This window comes from Pteropus medius, unplaced genomic scaffold, assembly GCF_902729225.1.
Source record: "Pteropus medius unplaced genomic scaffold, Ma_sr-lr_union100, whole genome shotgun sequence".
Lineage (NCBI taxonomy): Eukaryota > Metazoa > Chordata > Mammalia > Chiroptera > Pteropodidae > Pteropus > Pteropus medius.
Genome location: NW_024342467.1, coordinates 19,388,955 through 19,407,237, shown reverse-complemented (window position 1 = coordinate 19,407,237; position 18,283 = coordinate 19,388,955). Strand labels below are relative to the sequence as shown.

Genomic DNA, 18,283 nt, shown 5'->3' with positions numbered 1-18,283 from the left:
ATTACACATTCCTTGCCTAGAGGCTCTCAGACCATGACATGTAAGGAAAATAGTGTAAGGTGCCCATTGGATTTTATAGTTTGAACAAGCTGAATTTAGGACTTACTGGTATGTCTGGGGCCCATAAAAATTGAACACAGGACCCATAAGAATCCAGTTTGAGGGAGGGATTTCTGTTAACGTCGGCAAGAAGAGGTTGCATTATTCCTCTCAGAGATTACAGTCATGAGAGATGGGTGAAAACACAGGCTTTCCTCACTTTGCTTGGTACCGTATTAACTGAAATACGGGCCCATGAGTATGTCCTCACTTGCCGTGGTGCCTCAGAAGCTGATAATTGTGGGAACTGGAACTTTGTCCTCACTAAGAGTTACCATGGAAATCCTTAAAGCAAGGGCATAGTTCCAATATGCATGTGCTCCGGTTAACAGGATGCTATGCAAAGCTAAGTTTGGCTGTTTATAAAAAAAAAACAAACTGAAAACTCAAGAAAGTGACAGAAAAGCAGGGAGACACTTAAGAAAAATTTGCTCTTGAAGGACTTCTCTGATTTTGTAACTTTCTCGCCTGAGAGCACTTCTTAACCCTCCCCCCCCTTCCTCAGGGATAGCTTACTGGCTCGAGGGGACAGATGACAGAGTCCTGAGTATCAGAGCAGCTGAATATTTAAAGAGGGCATTTTAGAAGCAAGAGCCCCACAGGACTAAAATCTGAAATCTGAATGTAAAAGCCCAATGGAAACTAGGGCAAGATGTCTATCCTTGAGATTTGCTAATTTCCTTGCATTTGACTAAGTATATTTCCCCACTTGCACGCCCCAGGAAGAAGGAAGCAGAATCATCGCTGCCTCTACGGCTGCGGAGTCAGGGGACAGAAATGAGAGACAGCAAATCAACTACACATTTAGAGGAGAATCCAGGAGCAAGGGAAATACAGAGAAGATGGGCCGCTCAAATATGAGTCTAACTCTGCCCAAATCCTGTCTGATAAAAACAAAGAAACACAGGGCTAAAAGAAAAGAAGTAGCTAGATCCGGAAAAAACTGAGCAGAGATAGCGGCTGCACAGGACAGGAGATCCAGGCAAATTAACTGACTAGCAGAGCAGTACAAGTTGACAGTCATCAGAAGAACAAAACGGATTCCAGAATCACAGCGATTTATAATCTCCGGTGTCCAATCACCAACCAAAAATTATCAGGCCTGCAAAAACGTGGGCCAGTGTTACGAATACTGAGGAAAAAGGAAGAAACTGATTTGAGTAGGCCCGGATGCTGGACGTAGCAGTCAAAATCTGCAAAGCTGCTGTTATATATTCAAAGAATTAAGGAAAATATTCTCAAGTGAGAAATATTATCTCATTCAGTCCACTCACAGCGTCACGCAAAATGGGAAAGAGTTGAGGAGCATGAACTCGGCCCAAGAGCTTCCCTTCCCTGTCTTGGACTGTATGTTTTCATGCGAATCCACATCAATTTAAGCTCAAAAATATAAAATTCATCGAGAATTATATTAGCTTTTCTTTTATTTGTCTCATCCTACTACTAATGGGCCTTATGTTTTGAAAATGAATTTTTAAATATATATATATATCTGAATATATACTGAACCTTTATTATTAGATTCAATAACATTGATTATTTAGTTAACTGGAACATGAAAAATGCAGCATGCTGAATTTCATTTTTTATCTCTAAATATCGAACTTATGCCTTTTGAAGCGATGCTTTAAAATCTTTGGCTTGTTGAATAAATTAGCCTCTCAAGTATAAAGGGTCTACTCTATACTTTATATGTGTCCTCTGGATAGGAATGCGTTTTTAATATGGTTTACTATGCCTTTTTTTCAGGCCTGGCTGCAGTATGCTTGAAATTTGGGATGTAGAAGACCCTTCCAACACGGCCAACCCTCCCTTATGTAGCATCTTGCTCAAGGATGAGAGGCCCTACTTCACCACAGTATTTCAGAATAGTATGTACAGAGTATTGAAGGTTAACTGAGGATGGGACCGCCCACTACACCGTGGTGCAAAGAAATGCATTAAAAACAATCACTTTGGCTTACTTACGTTAATACAAATCACAAGCTTTAATAAGGGACGCTTAGAAAGAAGGTAATAAAATGATCTTGTTTTTCTGGTTACGAAAAGGTAAATGATTTCACTGTTTTCCATTGAATGTCAGCCTTATTAAGCTTGTCACTTAATGAACTAAATCGTTTCATACTGCATAAACAAATATTTATCTTAAAATTTTAAAGAAAAATGTATGTAAAAGAACAATGAAATTTAATTAAGTCAAAGGTATGTAAGTCCTTTTGTACCCAACTAGGTACATTGCTTCAGATTTTTCTCTAGTACCAGGATATATCAGCTCAAACACTCCAAACCACTTAGAACAGACAGCTGTTTCTGAAATAATGCTTCCTTCAGATCCTGATTCTGATCATAACTTCTTTACCTCTGTGAGGAAATTCATTTGTAACTATGTGTCCATTCAGGCTTTTACTAGCCTTCAGGAAAGATCTCTAATAGCTTTCAATAACTTTATCATTTCAAGTTAAGGATTTTTAAAAATAGCTTCCTTCGTAATGTTTTGAACCCCTTGAATTTCTTTACCCAACCAGATAAGTATTTTTTCCATTTGTTTAGTTCTCAGCCTAAATTCAGCAGGTTGTTAATCTGTCTTTAAAATCTGGTGGTTTTTCTTTTAATATCCAGGTACAATAAAAATTACTATTGTACATGACCAAATTTGGAGGTTAAACATGATCAGAAAAGAAAATCCAGTTAAATTTATCAGATGAGGTTTTAAAACTCTAGATCTTGAATGAAGCAAAGGCATTTCACCTTGATAGATTTGTGGTTCATTGGACATAGCCTTTTTTTCCAGTCACCATCTTCCGTAATAACATATTTTTAAGTCCTCATTTGGTTTTGGTTTTGAATGAGGAAGGTGATGTTTTACAAATTGTATTCCCTAACGTAAGACTTACCAAACAATAATGCTTTGAAAAGTGGTAAATAGTTATCTTGAAGATATTGTTGCTAAATGAAAAGATAAACACTCTCTCTGCTTGATAGGTATTAAATACATCACATCTATCGTATTTTAAAATGTGCATCTACTTTAAGTTACATCGCGGAGTTTTTGTAATTCCCTTATGTTCTTGGCCCTCTACATTCGAGGTAACAAAATGAGTTAGTTCCATAGATTAGATCACTTATAGTAGGTAGGATACTATATACAGGAAAACCAACAAAATTATTTTTCAACTTTTATAGTTGTAAAATATTTTATTACAGGATACAAAGCAGCTAAGAAAGCATGCCACATGTTACTTATTTTAGCATTTTCAAGTAATTTGTTTTGGTGTGTGAGTCGAAGGAAAAGAGACATAACATTTAACATTCATAAAATTAATGTGACACATATTGGATGGCATTTTCATAGGAAACGTTTTTTAAAGTAGTTGGCAGAATTCAACGACAACAAAAACTAGGACGAGTTGTATTAACTAATAAAATGTTCCATACAAATATAATGTATTAATGTGGATTTATGTTATTTTCATGTACTATGTATGTTTAAAGATTAAAAAAGCCCTTGGAGATGTGTGTGTTTTCCATCTTTTCTCACCCTTTACCAAGCATACATTTTGAAATCGAAATCGTTTTGATGTGAAGGTAGAAATCACAGGTTCCCGGCTGTATTAACCATATTTGCATTGGCAGTGGCGTTTCTTAGCCATGTTAGAACATTTCTGCATGGTCTCGCACAGAAGGCTGTGTACTGTGATGGGCTTTGTAACCAGGTGGATCTAAGTTTGAATCCTGGCACTCCCATTTAGCAGGTGTATTACCTACCAGCCATTCAAAAGATATTTATTGAGCACTTAACTGTACACCAGGCACTGTGCCAAGCCTAGCAGTGTTTCTGATTCTCTCAGCTTCAGTTTCTTGACCCGTAAGTCAGAATTCACACTGCCAGCTTGTCGGGGTCATTATGAGGATTAGTAAGAATGTGCGAAAGTGCTTGGTCCACGTCGGCACTCACCGAATGTTGGTTCCATTTGCTCCCTCTGCCCCACTCACTAAATGACCAGTTCAGTAATATCAAGTTACATAGCCGATTATCTCAGCTCAGGATTCCATAGTCTTGCCTTTATCCTGTGTCAGTGGATAGGAACACCAGACTACAACTTACTTTTATACAGATAAACCATGTATGCTATTGGCTTCTTGCCCGTATGTATTTTATTATTTATTCTTTTGAAATGTGAAGACTGTGCTTGAACACTGTAGGCCGAGCAATGGGTAGTAGCTTTTTCCCCAATGCAAAGAAGTGTTTTCCTTGGTTCCCTTGGTTGCCGATCATATTTTTGCGTATTTATTTGACACCATGGCTAGACTAGATACACAGAAGCTACAGCAATCCGCTCCATCGTCCGCTGTCAGGGGCTGATATATCACTTCAGTGAAAAATACGTATTTTCTGCCCGTTTGCTGCTAACAGATAACATCAAAAAACAATGAATACTTTTCATGTCAATTTTGATAACAATTATGTTTACATTTAATCTGTTTCTATTATCCAAGCAATACAAAGTCATAGAAATTTAATTTTGGGAAAAAAAACCCAGGAAACTTGAAAGAAGGGGAAAATTATCCAACAGGTGCCATCAACATGTCATTGTTTTCCTCCAACCTTGCTTTTAGGCATGCAATTTTTGCTTTTTTCTTTAACAGTTTAAACAGTTTTATGTTTTATTCTTCATATAGTAAAAACGGAAATGTTATAGACTTTTTAATGGCTACATAATATCTTTTGTGTGTTTGTGTGTGTGTATATACATGTATACACACATATGAATGCATAAATATCTGTGTATATAAATGTGTATCTTACTCATTGTTGAGCTGTTTCTATTTTTGCTACTACATGTGTGTGTACATAGAACTCTGCACACACGTACACGTAGTAGCAAAAATGGAAATATCTTAGTAGAGTAAGATTTTTTTTTAATTTTCAAATTATTTCTTTCGGAGAGAGCTTATAAAGTTAAATTTCAGTCAAAGGATGTGGAGACCCCGAAAGCCTTCAGTGCAGTTTGCCTCAGAAGGACTGTGTACGCCACCAACAGGCAGTGCATTCACGACACTCTCGTCAGCAATGGTTAGCCTTACTAAAAATTATCTTTTGCCGATTTGTGATACCTAAAAACTATTCATTATTATTTTATTCTGCATTTATTCTTTGGTTTGTGAGGTTGGTATCAATTCGCCTCTATACACTCACCCGCACGCACGTGTGTCCAGCCCAGAACTAGGATTGTGTTTACTCATGGTTAGTCAATCTGTCTTGTCATTCACTGTTCAGTAAAGTTGATGAAGATGCCATATGAGCTTGTATATTCTCACTCCTCTGTAGGCTGGAGGTGATGCTTCAAGCTGTCTAAAATAATTTTAATTTGTACCATATTTAGTACATCATATTTAATACTAAACATCAAGTTTAAAAATCTCAGTGCCTTGGCTGTTTAAAGGATTCGGTGATCATAATTTCATGGTTGGACACTATCATCTTTGTACATTATTTTCATGGAATTTCTTAAACCGTTATTAATCTGGACTGCTTTGTATAGGATATAGAAAGCAAAAGTATTAAATTGTCAAGTTCTTGGCCTCATGTGAACTAGTAGAGCTTTATGTTATCATCCAGTAAAAACACTGCATCCTTAATCTTTAGGAAATGCATTCTCTGGAGCTCTGTTCGTATTCTTTGATAAACCCATTGAATCTCCTCTAAAGAGGTGGGGTAGAGCTAGGAGAGAAGAAACTCTCTTTGAAAAATTTTTTAACCACTAGAAATCAAAGGAAAATTTGAAAAGAATGGGTAGGTGTATAACTTCATGCCCAAATATCAAATCTAGATGGGTCAAAGACTTAAACAAGAAAGGCAGAACTTTATTATTTTAGAAGAAAATAGGGAAATGAAAATTAAAACCACATGACAAAATGTACAAGGCTGGTAATAATCGGTGAGAACAGGCAGCAACAAGAATTCTCACGAAATTGCAGGAGTATAAATTGGTATAGCCACCATTGAAAATAGTTTTTTATTACCTAATTTTAAAGTATGTAGTTCCTGTGACAATTTCACCCTAAAGAAATGCTTGTGCAAATATGCCAGGGAAACAATTAGAAAAATGTTTGTGGAAGCATTATTTGTGTGAGGACGAGAGCTGAAAATAACCTAAAAGGCTACCGATAGAATGGATAAAATGAAGTATTTTCATACAATGCAACATTGTATGAAAGTGTTAAAATGGTCTGTGCATCAACAGGACTGAATCTCAAATACAGCGTTAAGGATATAAAACTAAATTATCGAAGGTGATGTGTGTGTGTATTTTAATATGTGTGCCTTTTTATATATAGTCTAAAAGCAAATAAAACATCAAGAGAGGCAAAACAATGACAGCTTCGGGATAATTAGTACAGAACCTAGGCTGGCGATCACTTCTAGAAGAGGATGCAATCCAGGAGGGATTCTGGGTGCTTCCACATTGCTGCTTGGGTGTTACCCGGCTGTTAAGTACGTAGGTGCCCATTTTATCATTCTTTAAGACGGACATAAACTTCATAACGTTTAATATATTTTACACCCTTCAGAGTGCTACCACATCAGTGGTTCTTAAACCTTGGGTCATCTTTCAGGGGCTCCAAGATGCTTAAACAAACCTCAGGAGTTGTTCCAACGACTGAGGTCCAGCCAGTCAAACAAATTTTCGACTCGTAGGTTTTATGGAGCATTTTATTTTATTTCCATTCGTGCCATTTATTACTTAGTTTCTTCAAATGACAGATGATGTGATGATGCCTTCATTGAACAACAACAGACTGGATAGAAAGAATGTTTATTTTTGGTTTTGTTTTAAAATATAATGAAAGACATTTATGTTCATTAAGGGGAAGTTGGAACTTGTGACAAGAAAATATATGCTCTTTCAGGAGTAGCACAGCTTCTTAAAAACGAACACATCGTGGTTCACAGGACTTTAAAAAAGACAATACTTATGGGAATTGTATTACAATTTACAATTTGATTCTTTTCGTTGATAAGTTGTACAATAGAATGTGGCTCCTTCATGACCTTAAATTAGCCTCCATGTGATGAGAATTCTGTTTTTGCAACCCAACACATCGGTGTATTCGATGGATTTTATATATTGAACACCACGTTCTATAACATATAGGAAAAATACGAATTAAATTTATTTTTATTTTTTAAAAAGGTTAAGATTTTTATTCCCCAACTTGTCGCAGCCATTGTCACGACTCTGTACCTGTGAGATGTCTCCACTTCTTCACTGTTCCAGACCCTTGTCAAATTTCAGAGTTCCCAGAATGGAGAAAAGTCCTTGGAGAACGATGGTTCCAGGCATTCAAACCACGAAGGCATAGTATGTACACACTGTACACGTCTATGAACAGCGAAACACTGAAATTCGGTGATAAAATTACTCTAGCCAAGTCCAGTTATTTTAAATGAAGAGTTGGGCTTTTTTAGACTCTCTTTACAATGTTGTAAGAAGCAAAACTATCTTAACCGGAAATATGGTTCTTGGTTATTCCTCATACTTAATGAAATGACTTCCTGTATTATAAAAACGATTACTTTCTTTTAATAGATGTCCACTAAAAATATTATAGCGTGCAAAATGTTTGTTTTCTATAGACTTACCGCCATCTGCTGGCTATGAAGTATTATAACACTTGTCATGAAATAGCTGCAAAAAATGTTAGTTTGCGTGTGTTTTTTTAACAAAATGGGAGAAATCTGGGGAGAAACAGAAAGAACTCAAGGACTCGAACTACACTTCTTTTTAGTGGCGATTACCTCTGCAGGTGGTCATGGAGCAGTAATTCCTGGCTCTTGCCTCCCTCGTCCACCCCGTATCTACTATTTCTTGCATCTTCCTCCCTCCTCCAGCGCCTTAAGGAGGGTCTTCTCTGCGTGGGTCACCTGCCTCCCTCTCCAGGATGATCGACTCTCCCAACATGACACTTTTAGCTTCAGCAACAATGAACTGCTTGAAATCCCCAGCATTAGTTTTTCCAGCTTGTGCTCACGCTGTCCCCTCAGTCTATTAGTCTTACAGGTCCTCCTCCCACTTCCTCTTCCTGCTCACCCTTCACCTCTCTGCTCGCAAGTCCCCACCTCTCTGAAGCCGTCCCAACCGTCTCCTCCATGGTCCGCTCATGCCGCTCCACTTGTCATGTTCGATCATTTATCCGTTTGCCTTTGGGGAGCCCTGTATCTTATTTATTTCTGTTCCACTCAGCACAGTACCTGGCTCATAGTAGGTGCTCAGTAAATGTCGCATGAAGGAAAACCAGAAAATAACTGGTTAGAATAAAGGAAAAAATTGAAGATAGGGAGGTTGATGATCCTGTTAGGTAATTTTTATTGTTTGCTATCCCTACGATGTGGCTAAATTATCTCAAACAGGGATCAACATATTCTTAATTATTTCTTAGGTCTCCAACACTGTTTTGGGTGTTCCAGGGATCAAATACAAAACATTAGCATGTGGATTAGGACTGGGCTTGGATCCCTGCCCTTTACCAGCGGGGCGATTTATTTAACACTTAGATTTTTTTCTCACGTGCAAATGAAGACCTTAAAGGTATATCCTTCTGTTAAAGAGAAAACCACAGGCCACAAATGGTGTCACTTAGCTAAAGCGTATTGTACCAAACCTAGATTTAATACCCGCCTTAATTGCTGTTTCAACCTCTCCTAGAGATTTAATCTTAATCAACCAGTCTGGAATTTTCTAGTTAACATCAGTGAAGCAATCTATCACCTGGGCCCTCTCCATCCCCACAGAAAGAAGAGGCAGTCTGCATGATAAGCCCTTGCCTATTGTTCCCTTCCCACACCCAAAAAGAAGATGTTCTGGTCTAAAATAATTCTTTCTCTTCTTTTGTTAATAGCTCCCTTGCTCCACCCTCCTTCTTAAAACAAAACAAAACAAAAACAAAACAAAAAAACCTCCATTTTGTACAACTTCTCCGAGCACCCTTCTTGTTGCTGGATGGGATGCAACCTGATTAATGAATCGCTTAGTAGAACCCATTCGATCTCTAAATTTACTCGGTTGAATTTTGTTCTTTCACGTCTCAAAATGGTCTTTTAAAGAGAAAAATAAGGTAATACACGTCACACATATAAAATAGAATAAGTGCCCCAAAGCTTGCTTGTTCTTTTTGCTATTGTTTTTGTAAAGTTAGATCAGCATCGAGCAAGTGCTGTCTGGATGGGGTTCCTAGTCTCCATCGACGGTTGGTTTATGTGTCAGGGACTGTCTGTCCCTTCTAGAGCCCATGATCAATATTTTGCTGTGCCGGTTCGAGAAGCTTTACTACTGTGTTGTTTCTCTGATGTGGACGAATAAGGGATCACCTACTAAACCTGAAATGCTCAGGGGAGGCCAGCATGGCGGACCCCACAAACTCAGAGATCGAAATTACCCACAAAGGATGATTCAAACATAAAAATTCCTAAAAGTGGTCATGGTGGACAGTCCCGTCCTGGGCCTGCAGCTTCCCTGACAAAGGCCGACCCTCACCTGCAGTGAGCCAGTCTGCTGTCTTTTTGTGTTTAAGATAACAGACCTTTGAAATGTCAACATAATCTTCTTTCTGAGACCCCTGAGGGCACAACCTTGGACAGATCAGGAGACCACAGGGGCTCTCACGGTTACCTCGTTCCTGGAATACCGTCTCCACAGCTCTGTGAATGTTCTTTAATAACTACCCTGTGCCTACAACGTACAAGAAGTATGTGTCACTCTGTTTTACCTTTTATCCGATCCCAGAGATTTCCCCACTTTGCTTTCTCCTGCCCGCCACACTGCAAGCAATGATCTCCTGCGACCCTCCTATGTCCCTTTCTTTGATTCTCATGTATAAAATAAGCTGCCAAACTGCCATTCTCTGGAGCATTTTCTCAATCCCCTGAGATCTTGCTTCCCAGCAATTGTCATCAGTTTGGCTCAAATAAACTCTGATAAGACTTTTTCTTAGGCTGGACGTTCTTTCAAAGACACGGATAAGGACTAATGTATATCTTTAATTTTAAGGAGCCATTTGCTGGAAACGGAAAATGGACACAGCCTAAATGTATGACTCTAGCTTATCCTGCAAAATGGCAGGTTGCAGTAGTGTGGTGTATCATCTGGTTTTAAGTTTTCAAATAACTTTGAATTTATTCGGGTGGTCTTTCCCTTTTCCAGGTATAAAAATAAGAAAGGCAACAATCCCAGACCTCCAGGGTTATGGTTTCTGACAAACTCACCAGTGAAGGCAAAGCAAATTGAAAAGGATAAATAACTGCTTTTCAATCGAAAACGAATCTAGATCCCATCAAGGGAGTTGATGTCCCCTGCACAAAATTTACTTTATGTCACAGCCTGTTGGGTGGAGGATGGGGGAAAGTGGATGTTTCCGTTTACTCTTAGAGGGAGTTTGTAGCAGTCTCTCTAAATACCTATTTTGTAGTAGATTTTACCTCGAGAAAGTCAGAAAACAAAAAGGTAAACAGAGACGAAAGTTTATGGCTTGGTCCTTTAGTAAACGGTTCTATTGCTCTTTTACCTACCTCCCACTCCTGCTACCTGCAACCAGGTGAATAGAAGGATAGGATGATTAAAAGGGGGGGATATAGGAAGGAAGGGAAGCAAGTGGATGTTGAGGTGGACAGACAGTAGCTGTCTGGGCCGTTCCTTATCAGAACTGCTTCCTAAACCTCTTCTTTACATGACTGGGCCGAGCCAGGATGTAAACATTTAGAGCAGGAAACTGGATTAGGAGACTAAGCTCTCAGATTGGCCACATAGGTTGGAGAGTCGACCCCATCCTACCCAGCTTTTCCACACTCTGCTCCTGCATTGACCATGGTTTTTACTCTCCATAGCATGGGATTTTTTCTGGGCCTACCATCCGCACCCAAGAAAAAGCAAACTTCAATTTCAGAATATTTTAGCTACTATCATCTTCTCATTTCAGGTGGTTTGTAATTATGGATTCACATACACTCATTTGAAAAAAATATTCTTTGTCAAATACTTTCCTACTTTTAACTCTTCTGACCCACACACACACAAACCCATACTCATGGTCAGTATGTCCACAGCCCTCCTGAGCCTGGAGCAAGGTCATAGAGAAGTAGAAAGAAACCTTCAATGGAGAGACCTTTTTTTTCTTTAGAACCCACTTCCTCCTACAGGAAAATTAGTCACCATAGTCAAGGCAAGAAATTTGGCACAAAAAGTTTCCTGTCTGGGTCTATGGTAACATCAGATGATAAATGTGAGAGTATAACCAAAATATACAAAGACTTTTTACGAAGTCACATATTTTGTTCACCAGATCAGAAAAATATAGACAGAAATAAAATTTCTACTTCCTCTTAGGTCTCCACTATTCTGATAAAGACTCCCATTGCAGGATCTACAACGTTTTAGTGCCTTTTACTCTACTCACCTTCATTTTCTTTGGGAGTACAAAATATGCCTTAATAGCAAAGCAATTGCTGTGCACGCCCAAGACCCAGCTCAAGGCCTGGCATTCTCACAGGTACCTGGTAAATGTCTTCAGGATGAATTTATGTATACAAATAGATTCTACATGCATGGTTTCCATGGAGAACCACAACTGGGCAGATAAGGGAAATCGATGGCGTCTTGACATTAAAAGAAAAACAGTAACTGAGTATATTGCAATATGGCTTTGATGAAATCCACTCGTGATCTGCCTCTTCTGCCTGCAGCAGCCTCTCTCCCGCCTGACCAGCAGACCGCCTCGCGCAGGCCACTCGCTCTGTGTTTAGATGAGGTCTCAGCGCTTTCCGGCTCTAACAAGCCCGTGGTCCATGTGTGACTCAACTCACTGGCACTGACCCTGTCCCTTCCGGGAGAGGAGGAGAGAAAAGCCGTTTAACCATCCAAAAAAGTCAAAACGACTGAAGCTTGTAGGTTCCAGTGGGAAATATGTGAGTGCTGGAGTTCTAGAGAACTCCATTCCCACAGGAAGTTTTAGGAGATAGAGGAAATAATAAAAATATTTATCATTGAAAAACAGAAGTGAAAATCGGTAGCACACACACTATAGAGCAGCATAGGCTATCAGTCACATGAAGAGGAAGGAAGTTTCCGTTCAATGTGTTTTCAGTTATGTGGGAAGGGAAATTTTAGTGATTTTTTAAAAAAGTGATATCACTGCTCGAGAAAATATGATAGAGGCTCCTACCAATGAGGACAAATGAGTAGGAGGTTTTATTTTCATCGGCCTAGATAATTTGAATACTTATAGGTAAAACTACTGTGCCTTGGTGTTTTCTTTAGTCAAATGGATATTATAATGGCTAATCTTTCCTTTTCAATCAAGACTTGAAAGGCTAGTCACCTTGCCCTCCTCCATCCGTGTCGGCAGTCAGCTGCTACTGATGCCTCAGTAATACTCAAATGGTCCTATTTTTCCCTTCTCAGATACACAACCCCTACTGGCTTCCTTTTCCCTTTGTAAAGGACAGTGGGAAAACCTTTTTACCTCGTACCCTTGTCTCCAGCACTCCCTCCCTTTACCCCATCCTGCACCCCATCGCAGATTGATCTTCTCAAAGACTGGCTGCCACATTTGGACCACATTTCCATTCAGAAGTTTCAAACACTGTCTAATTTTCACAAGGCAAATCAACGTGATGGGTTGCTAGGGAAACAAGACCATAAACTTACACCATTGATTTTCTGATTGGCGGGGCAACCAGACTTTTACTGGCTGGCTGACTCAGTGGTCAGGCTAGGGGGGTTGTGAGGTGAGAACAGTGGGTAATATATGATTAAGCATTTATCAACTTCCTATTTTCAGCCCAGGCCTGTAGAACAAAAAGGTTGTTTTTGATTATGTAATTATAGCACCCAGGTAAGGAGTCTGGCTTTTGAGATGCAGTGTAAGGTGCATCTCTCCCTGATCTCTGTCTGATGCTTCATGTGGCAGTACTATTAAAGGTTTTTCCATCTCAGAGAGTAAATGTGAACTACTCAGACCCAAAGACAATAAAAACTTTATCATTGGTTACATCCACAAAACCACTGACCATAGTTTAAATAGTATGGATATTTCTTCTGACAAAAAGAGTTCATCAGTTGAGAAAAACAGGACTATCTATTTCTTGAGTATCTAAGCCATTCTTCTACTGCTTTAGTAGATGCAATGCATAACAATCAACATCCTGTCATTTACTAAATAATACAAGCTATAATTTGCCTTTGAGTGAAGCAGAATTTATATGCTACAATTTTGCTCTCACGTGTGAATAAATTAGAGGCCCAAGAAATAAAAGGACAGGCCAGGCAGAGAAAAAGTGGGAGAAATAATTGTGGTAGGACCAGTAATCCATGGATACGCATCAAGTTCAGGGGAAAGTAAAGAATAAATCTGAGTGTGAGAGCTGGGCCAAAGCCTGACTCTCTAAGCTGTGACCTAGGTGATGTGTGATCAAAGAAAGATGAGCCCGAAGAAGATTAGAAATCAGGCCAACAGTCAGGGAGGACATGGCCTGGCAGATACTACTAAAATATCGATAATAATGATAATAATAGAAAACCAAAATTTATAGTCTATTCTCTGCTTGGCACTTTATTCATTATATATTCAAACTCCAAAACAACTTAGCAATGTTGTTTTACAAGAAGAAACGGAGATGTCTCAGAGATGCCAAATGCCTTCTTAAGATTCCGCAACGAGAAAGTAGCAAGGCTGGAAATTAGATTCGGGTCAGTCTGACCCAGTGATACAATCAAATGAAGACCAAACTGCCCGAGATGAAGTCATTTATCTAAGGGGATAGAACTGGAGGTGTAGAAAGCAAGGGACCCAGGAATTGTCGTTTCATATTTAGGGCCAGGCTGTGAAGGAGATGAAGGATAAAGGCATTGGTACTTCTGCAAGGGAAAAACGCGATAGAAACCCTGTGGTTTAAGAACTTGGCTTCTAAAGGCGATGGTAAGAATCCTTTCAAATATAACTGACCAGGCAAACCACCCTGCTCGTCTCATCCCAGGCCTTCTCAGGGCTGGTGGAGGCCTGGGGATGCAGGGCGGGCTGCACTAGGAGGTGGGGCACTCTGCACCAGTGCAGAGGGCCAGAGAAGCAGGCAAACAGGACATCGTATAAACCCAGGAGGTCCCACCCACAGCAGGGCCCTGCTTTCTTCTTTCCCACGGTGAGAAGCTAAGTTGTGGGGAGCTGCACACACAGGCATCGGTCTCAGGGCTGGCGACCCTGCAGCAGGCTCACTGCCAAACTGGAGGGGAGGCTCAGATTTCTGCACCCCCGGTACCAAAAGGTCGGGGACTGCTGGTCATTGAAAGCATTTTCTGTTTACTTATTTACTAGCATCCATTTGCTGGAATTAAAAATTCTCCGGAGAAAATCAGATTCCCATCTGAGGCAATTCTGTGACAGTGTGAGGCGTGTGGCAGGGATTCGGTGTCATTTCTGCAGGCGTGAGGTGTTCCAGCCACAGGATGTGTAGCATTCAGCCAGACAGTGTGGGCGCTCCGTGCAGAATGACTGACACCTCTCGGACACAAACTTCCCCAAATACGCCAAAGCCTTGGAAAATAACATGACATTGCCTTGACTCGCACACCAGCAGATTGTAGGTGCTTTTCTTGTTGTTGTTGTTGTTGTTGTTGTTTTTAACTAAAAAACCCTTTTAAGGCTCTCGCAGGAGCACAGACGTCATAAAGCAGGGCACACCACACATTTGGTTGTTAACTCCGTCGAGACACAGAGGATGTCAGAAAATCTGTTCTTAAATGATGTCTTCGTACGAAAGTGAAAATGAGTGACTTGCAAATGTTTAATGAGCCGTCTGCTACACACTTGAGGGACGTGGAAATCAGAACTGCCACCTGAGTCTGGGTCGACTCAGAGTCCCCATTTCAATTTCGTCATGGGGATTAATAACTGTAGGTTGACTAGAAAGACATCTGGCCTTGCCAGGCTTTAGTTTGCCTGTCTCTGAAGTAGAGAAGATTCAGGGTGACCACACCTCCCGGCTCCAGGACCCCGACGTTTGCGAAGTGTTGACCCTTTTCCAGGGACGAGAATGCTGTGATGCCCAGATCGCTTTCAGAGATGTGTGATGTCTTATTATTATCAGACGTGCTTCCCGCGACAGGAAAAATGCTGTCACTCGTGCCAAGAATCTGAAAGTTAATTTTAAGGCAAAGTCAGACAATTAAAAATCAAAAGGATCACATTCCTGCTATGTGCCAGGAACTGAAAAAAATGACAGAGGGCAGAGATGAAGTCTCTGCCTGCAAGGAAGAAACAGACATATAAGCCAACAGGCACACTGATCACACACAACAGTTACAGGTAACGGCAGGAGTAGTGAGTGTGTTTCCAGAATGTGAGCATATAAATGGGGCACTGGATCCTTGTGATCCCTGGGAAGTGGAAGCTACCAATGTGCAAATGAGTTGCATGTGGACTGACAGATACCGCCCCCCACACCCCCGCCTCTGCCACACACACACCAACAGAGCTCCTGGCACCTTTCCCAGAGAAAACAGAAGTCATTCTCACAACGTCTCTGAAATTCCTACGTAGCCAGCGTTCTTGAAAGTCTTCCCAAAGAGGGAAGGACAGGGAGATGCGAGCTGTATGTAGGGTTCAGTCCTGTTAGGTATTAAATATTCCTAGGGCTGCCGTTGCTGGCCAAGATGAAGGAAGATCTCTCTCACTAACTATTGCTCAAAACTAATTTTTAAAGAAAACCTACCTAAGGAATATGAAAAATAAACAATAGAAGGCAGGTTAGAGAGGAAAGTCAAAAATCGAAGAAAAACCAGCATGGGAGTGAGTCTTTGGGGTTATTTTTCCTCTTTAATCTCACATCTGAAAGTGGTCCCAGCTATAGGACCGTGCAGCAGGCAGACCTCGGAACTCTGAGAGAAATCTCTTTTTTTTCTTTTTTCTTTTTTCTTTTTTTTTGACCAGAGCACGAAAGGGCGCCCCTCGCGAGCTGAAAAGGTTGAGACATGGCTCAATTTCTTCTTTCTTTTTTTTTCCACTTTTTTCCCCTCCTACTTTTAACACAACAGTGGCCATAGTCTGGAACTTCATGGCAGTGGCTGCAGCATGAGAATAAAAACAAACAAACACACAAACAAACAAAACTGTCTCTCTGGTCAGAGGATCTGGCAAAGGGTTCCCAGTGGTCCAAGGGGATGGAAAAAATCTAAAACTATGGTTTTCTCTCTTTTCGTCTCACCGCTGTGCCCTGCACGCAGCACCGGTCACAGGGAGTCGCATAGCAGAGAGGTCCGAATGAGTTCTAAGAGGAACTCAACTTTCTGGCCGGAGGACCCCAGCACAGTGGCCCTGGGGGCTGGGAAGTTTGGGGGAGGTCAGAACTGCAGAGGGCGGTGCTCTGGTTCTGCGTCCAAACCAGCGCAGGTTCTGGGCCGGTGACCAGGCCGCATGAGCCAGACCCACGGAGCGCAGCCCCCTGACGGGGAGACCACGGTTCCACGGGGCTTGTGATCTGCACCTCGCCGGGTTAGGACGCTGCTTAAACAAACCAACAGACAAACAACCGACATTCTCCGGGGGGTTTTCCTGGAGAAAATAAATGCAACAATCCCCAGAGAATTTTTAAAGGACCCGGAGTCTCACAATATAATATCACATTTTCAAAACTACGATCTAAAATTTGTTAATAAACAAAGAACCAGGGAAATGTGATCGGCTCTCCAGAGAAAATCTATCGACAGATGTTAATCTACTCCAAAACAGCAAAATGAGCATTCTTTTAAAGTACCTATCTAGACCATATTCTGAGCCATTAAATAAATCTTAAAATTTTTAAATAATTGAAAGCATACCAAGCATATTGGCAATAACAAGTATGTATGACCATAACAGAATTAATGGGGGAAAAAAGAAAGATCTGAAAAATACCCAAATATTTGAAATTAAACAACACAATTCTAAACAGCCCATTGGTCAAAGAAGTTTCAGGAGAAAAAGGAAAATAGTTTTAAATGAATAACAATGAAAATACGACATAACAATTATAGGAAGTGTTTAGAGAAAAAAGTATAGCATTAAATGCTTATACTAAAAACGAAGTCTCAAATCAATAATCTAAGCTTTCACGTTAAGAAACTAGAAAAGAACAAACTAAACCCAAAGCAAGTGCAAGAGGAAATACTAGAGATAAGAACAAAAAATCAAAGAAAGTGAAACCAGAACATAATAGACAAAGTCAAAGACAATGTCAATGAAATACATAAAGCTCTAGCTAAGCTAACAGAGAGAGAGAGAGAGAGAGAGAGAGAGAGAGAGAGAGCAAAGAGCGAGCCGGGGTAGGGGCAGGGGGGGGGGGCATGACCCCAGGGGACCTAGGCCCCTTAGAGAAACTGGGAGTTTGCTGGGGAAGACTCTCAGGCCCTTGGACCTCAGGACGAAGAGAAGCACTCAAGGAGGGGCTGTGGATGGTCACTGCAGACCCCCCAGAAAGGTACCAGAGCAACGAGCAGGTGGAGCCTAGTCCCGGGGCCAGCCCAGAGGCCGCACGAGAGCAACTGGGGATCCGGAACCAGGCTGCACGACTAGCTCTAATAACTGTCATGACACCAGGAGGTGTGGCTGGTGAGGTGCAAAGATGCCCTCAGGGAACCTAGAGACCTAGAGACGGAGAGCCTCTGGGGAGTGAGGACTTTTAATTCAGCCAGAGTCAGGTTCAGGGCTGGGCTCCTGCCCAGGACAAAGTAAATTCCTGTGGTGCCCTCATCCTCCCCCCGCCCCAGCTATACAAGGGGAACCCTAGCACAGCTAGAAAGGAAAGTGGCTAGACACCGTGCCCGGCATTCAGTAGGGGCTCACTACATACCGATTTCTTTCCATCCCCCTGAGAAACCAGGCTACCCAAGGTCATTTGTCAGAATTTTCACTTTGGAGAAGAAAGATCTGAGTCCCCGAAGAGCCAGGCAAAACCCATGTCAGCCACAGTGGCCAGTCCCTTGAGGAAGATAGACATTCAGGAGGGTGCTCCACAGAACAGCCCTGAGGTAGGGGGCCCTGTGCCTAAGACAGCAGCCAGCTGAGGCGGGGGCTCGCGGCAGCCTGTTTGCACAGGCAGAAGAACCTTCCAGAAGGGTGCAGGCCGGGCCCACCCTTCCAGGGGAGACTTGCCAAGAAA

The 18,283-nt window shown here is 41.1% G+C and overlaps 1 protein-coding gene across 2 annotated transcripts in view; it reads left to right on the top strand.

The window, feature by feature from the left end:
- DPY19L2 (dpy-19 like 2) overlaps positions 1 to 7,380 on the top strand; it is a 74,556-nt gene extending 67,176 nt beyond the window's left edge. The window contains exons 22-23 of one of the 2 annotated variants that reach the window (XM_039862736.1): positions 1,849 to 1,970; positions 7,327 to 7,380. In XM_039862736.1, coding sequence (XP_039718670.1) covers positions 1,849 to 1,970; positions 7,327 to 7,352 — 148 coding nt within the window. In that variant the 3' untranslated portion in view covers positions 7,353 to 7,380. Of the gene's footprint in view, positions 1 to 1,848; positions 4,274 to 7,326 lie in introns of those variants that run through there. The other variant, XM_039862735.1, reaches the window with a different exon arrangement.
- The last annotated feature ends 10,903 nt before the right edge of the window (positions 7,381 to 18,283 follow it).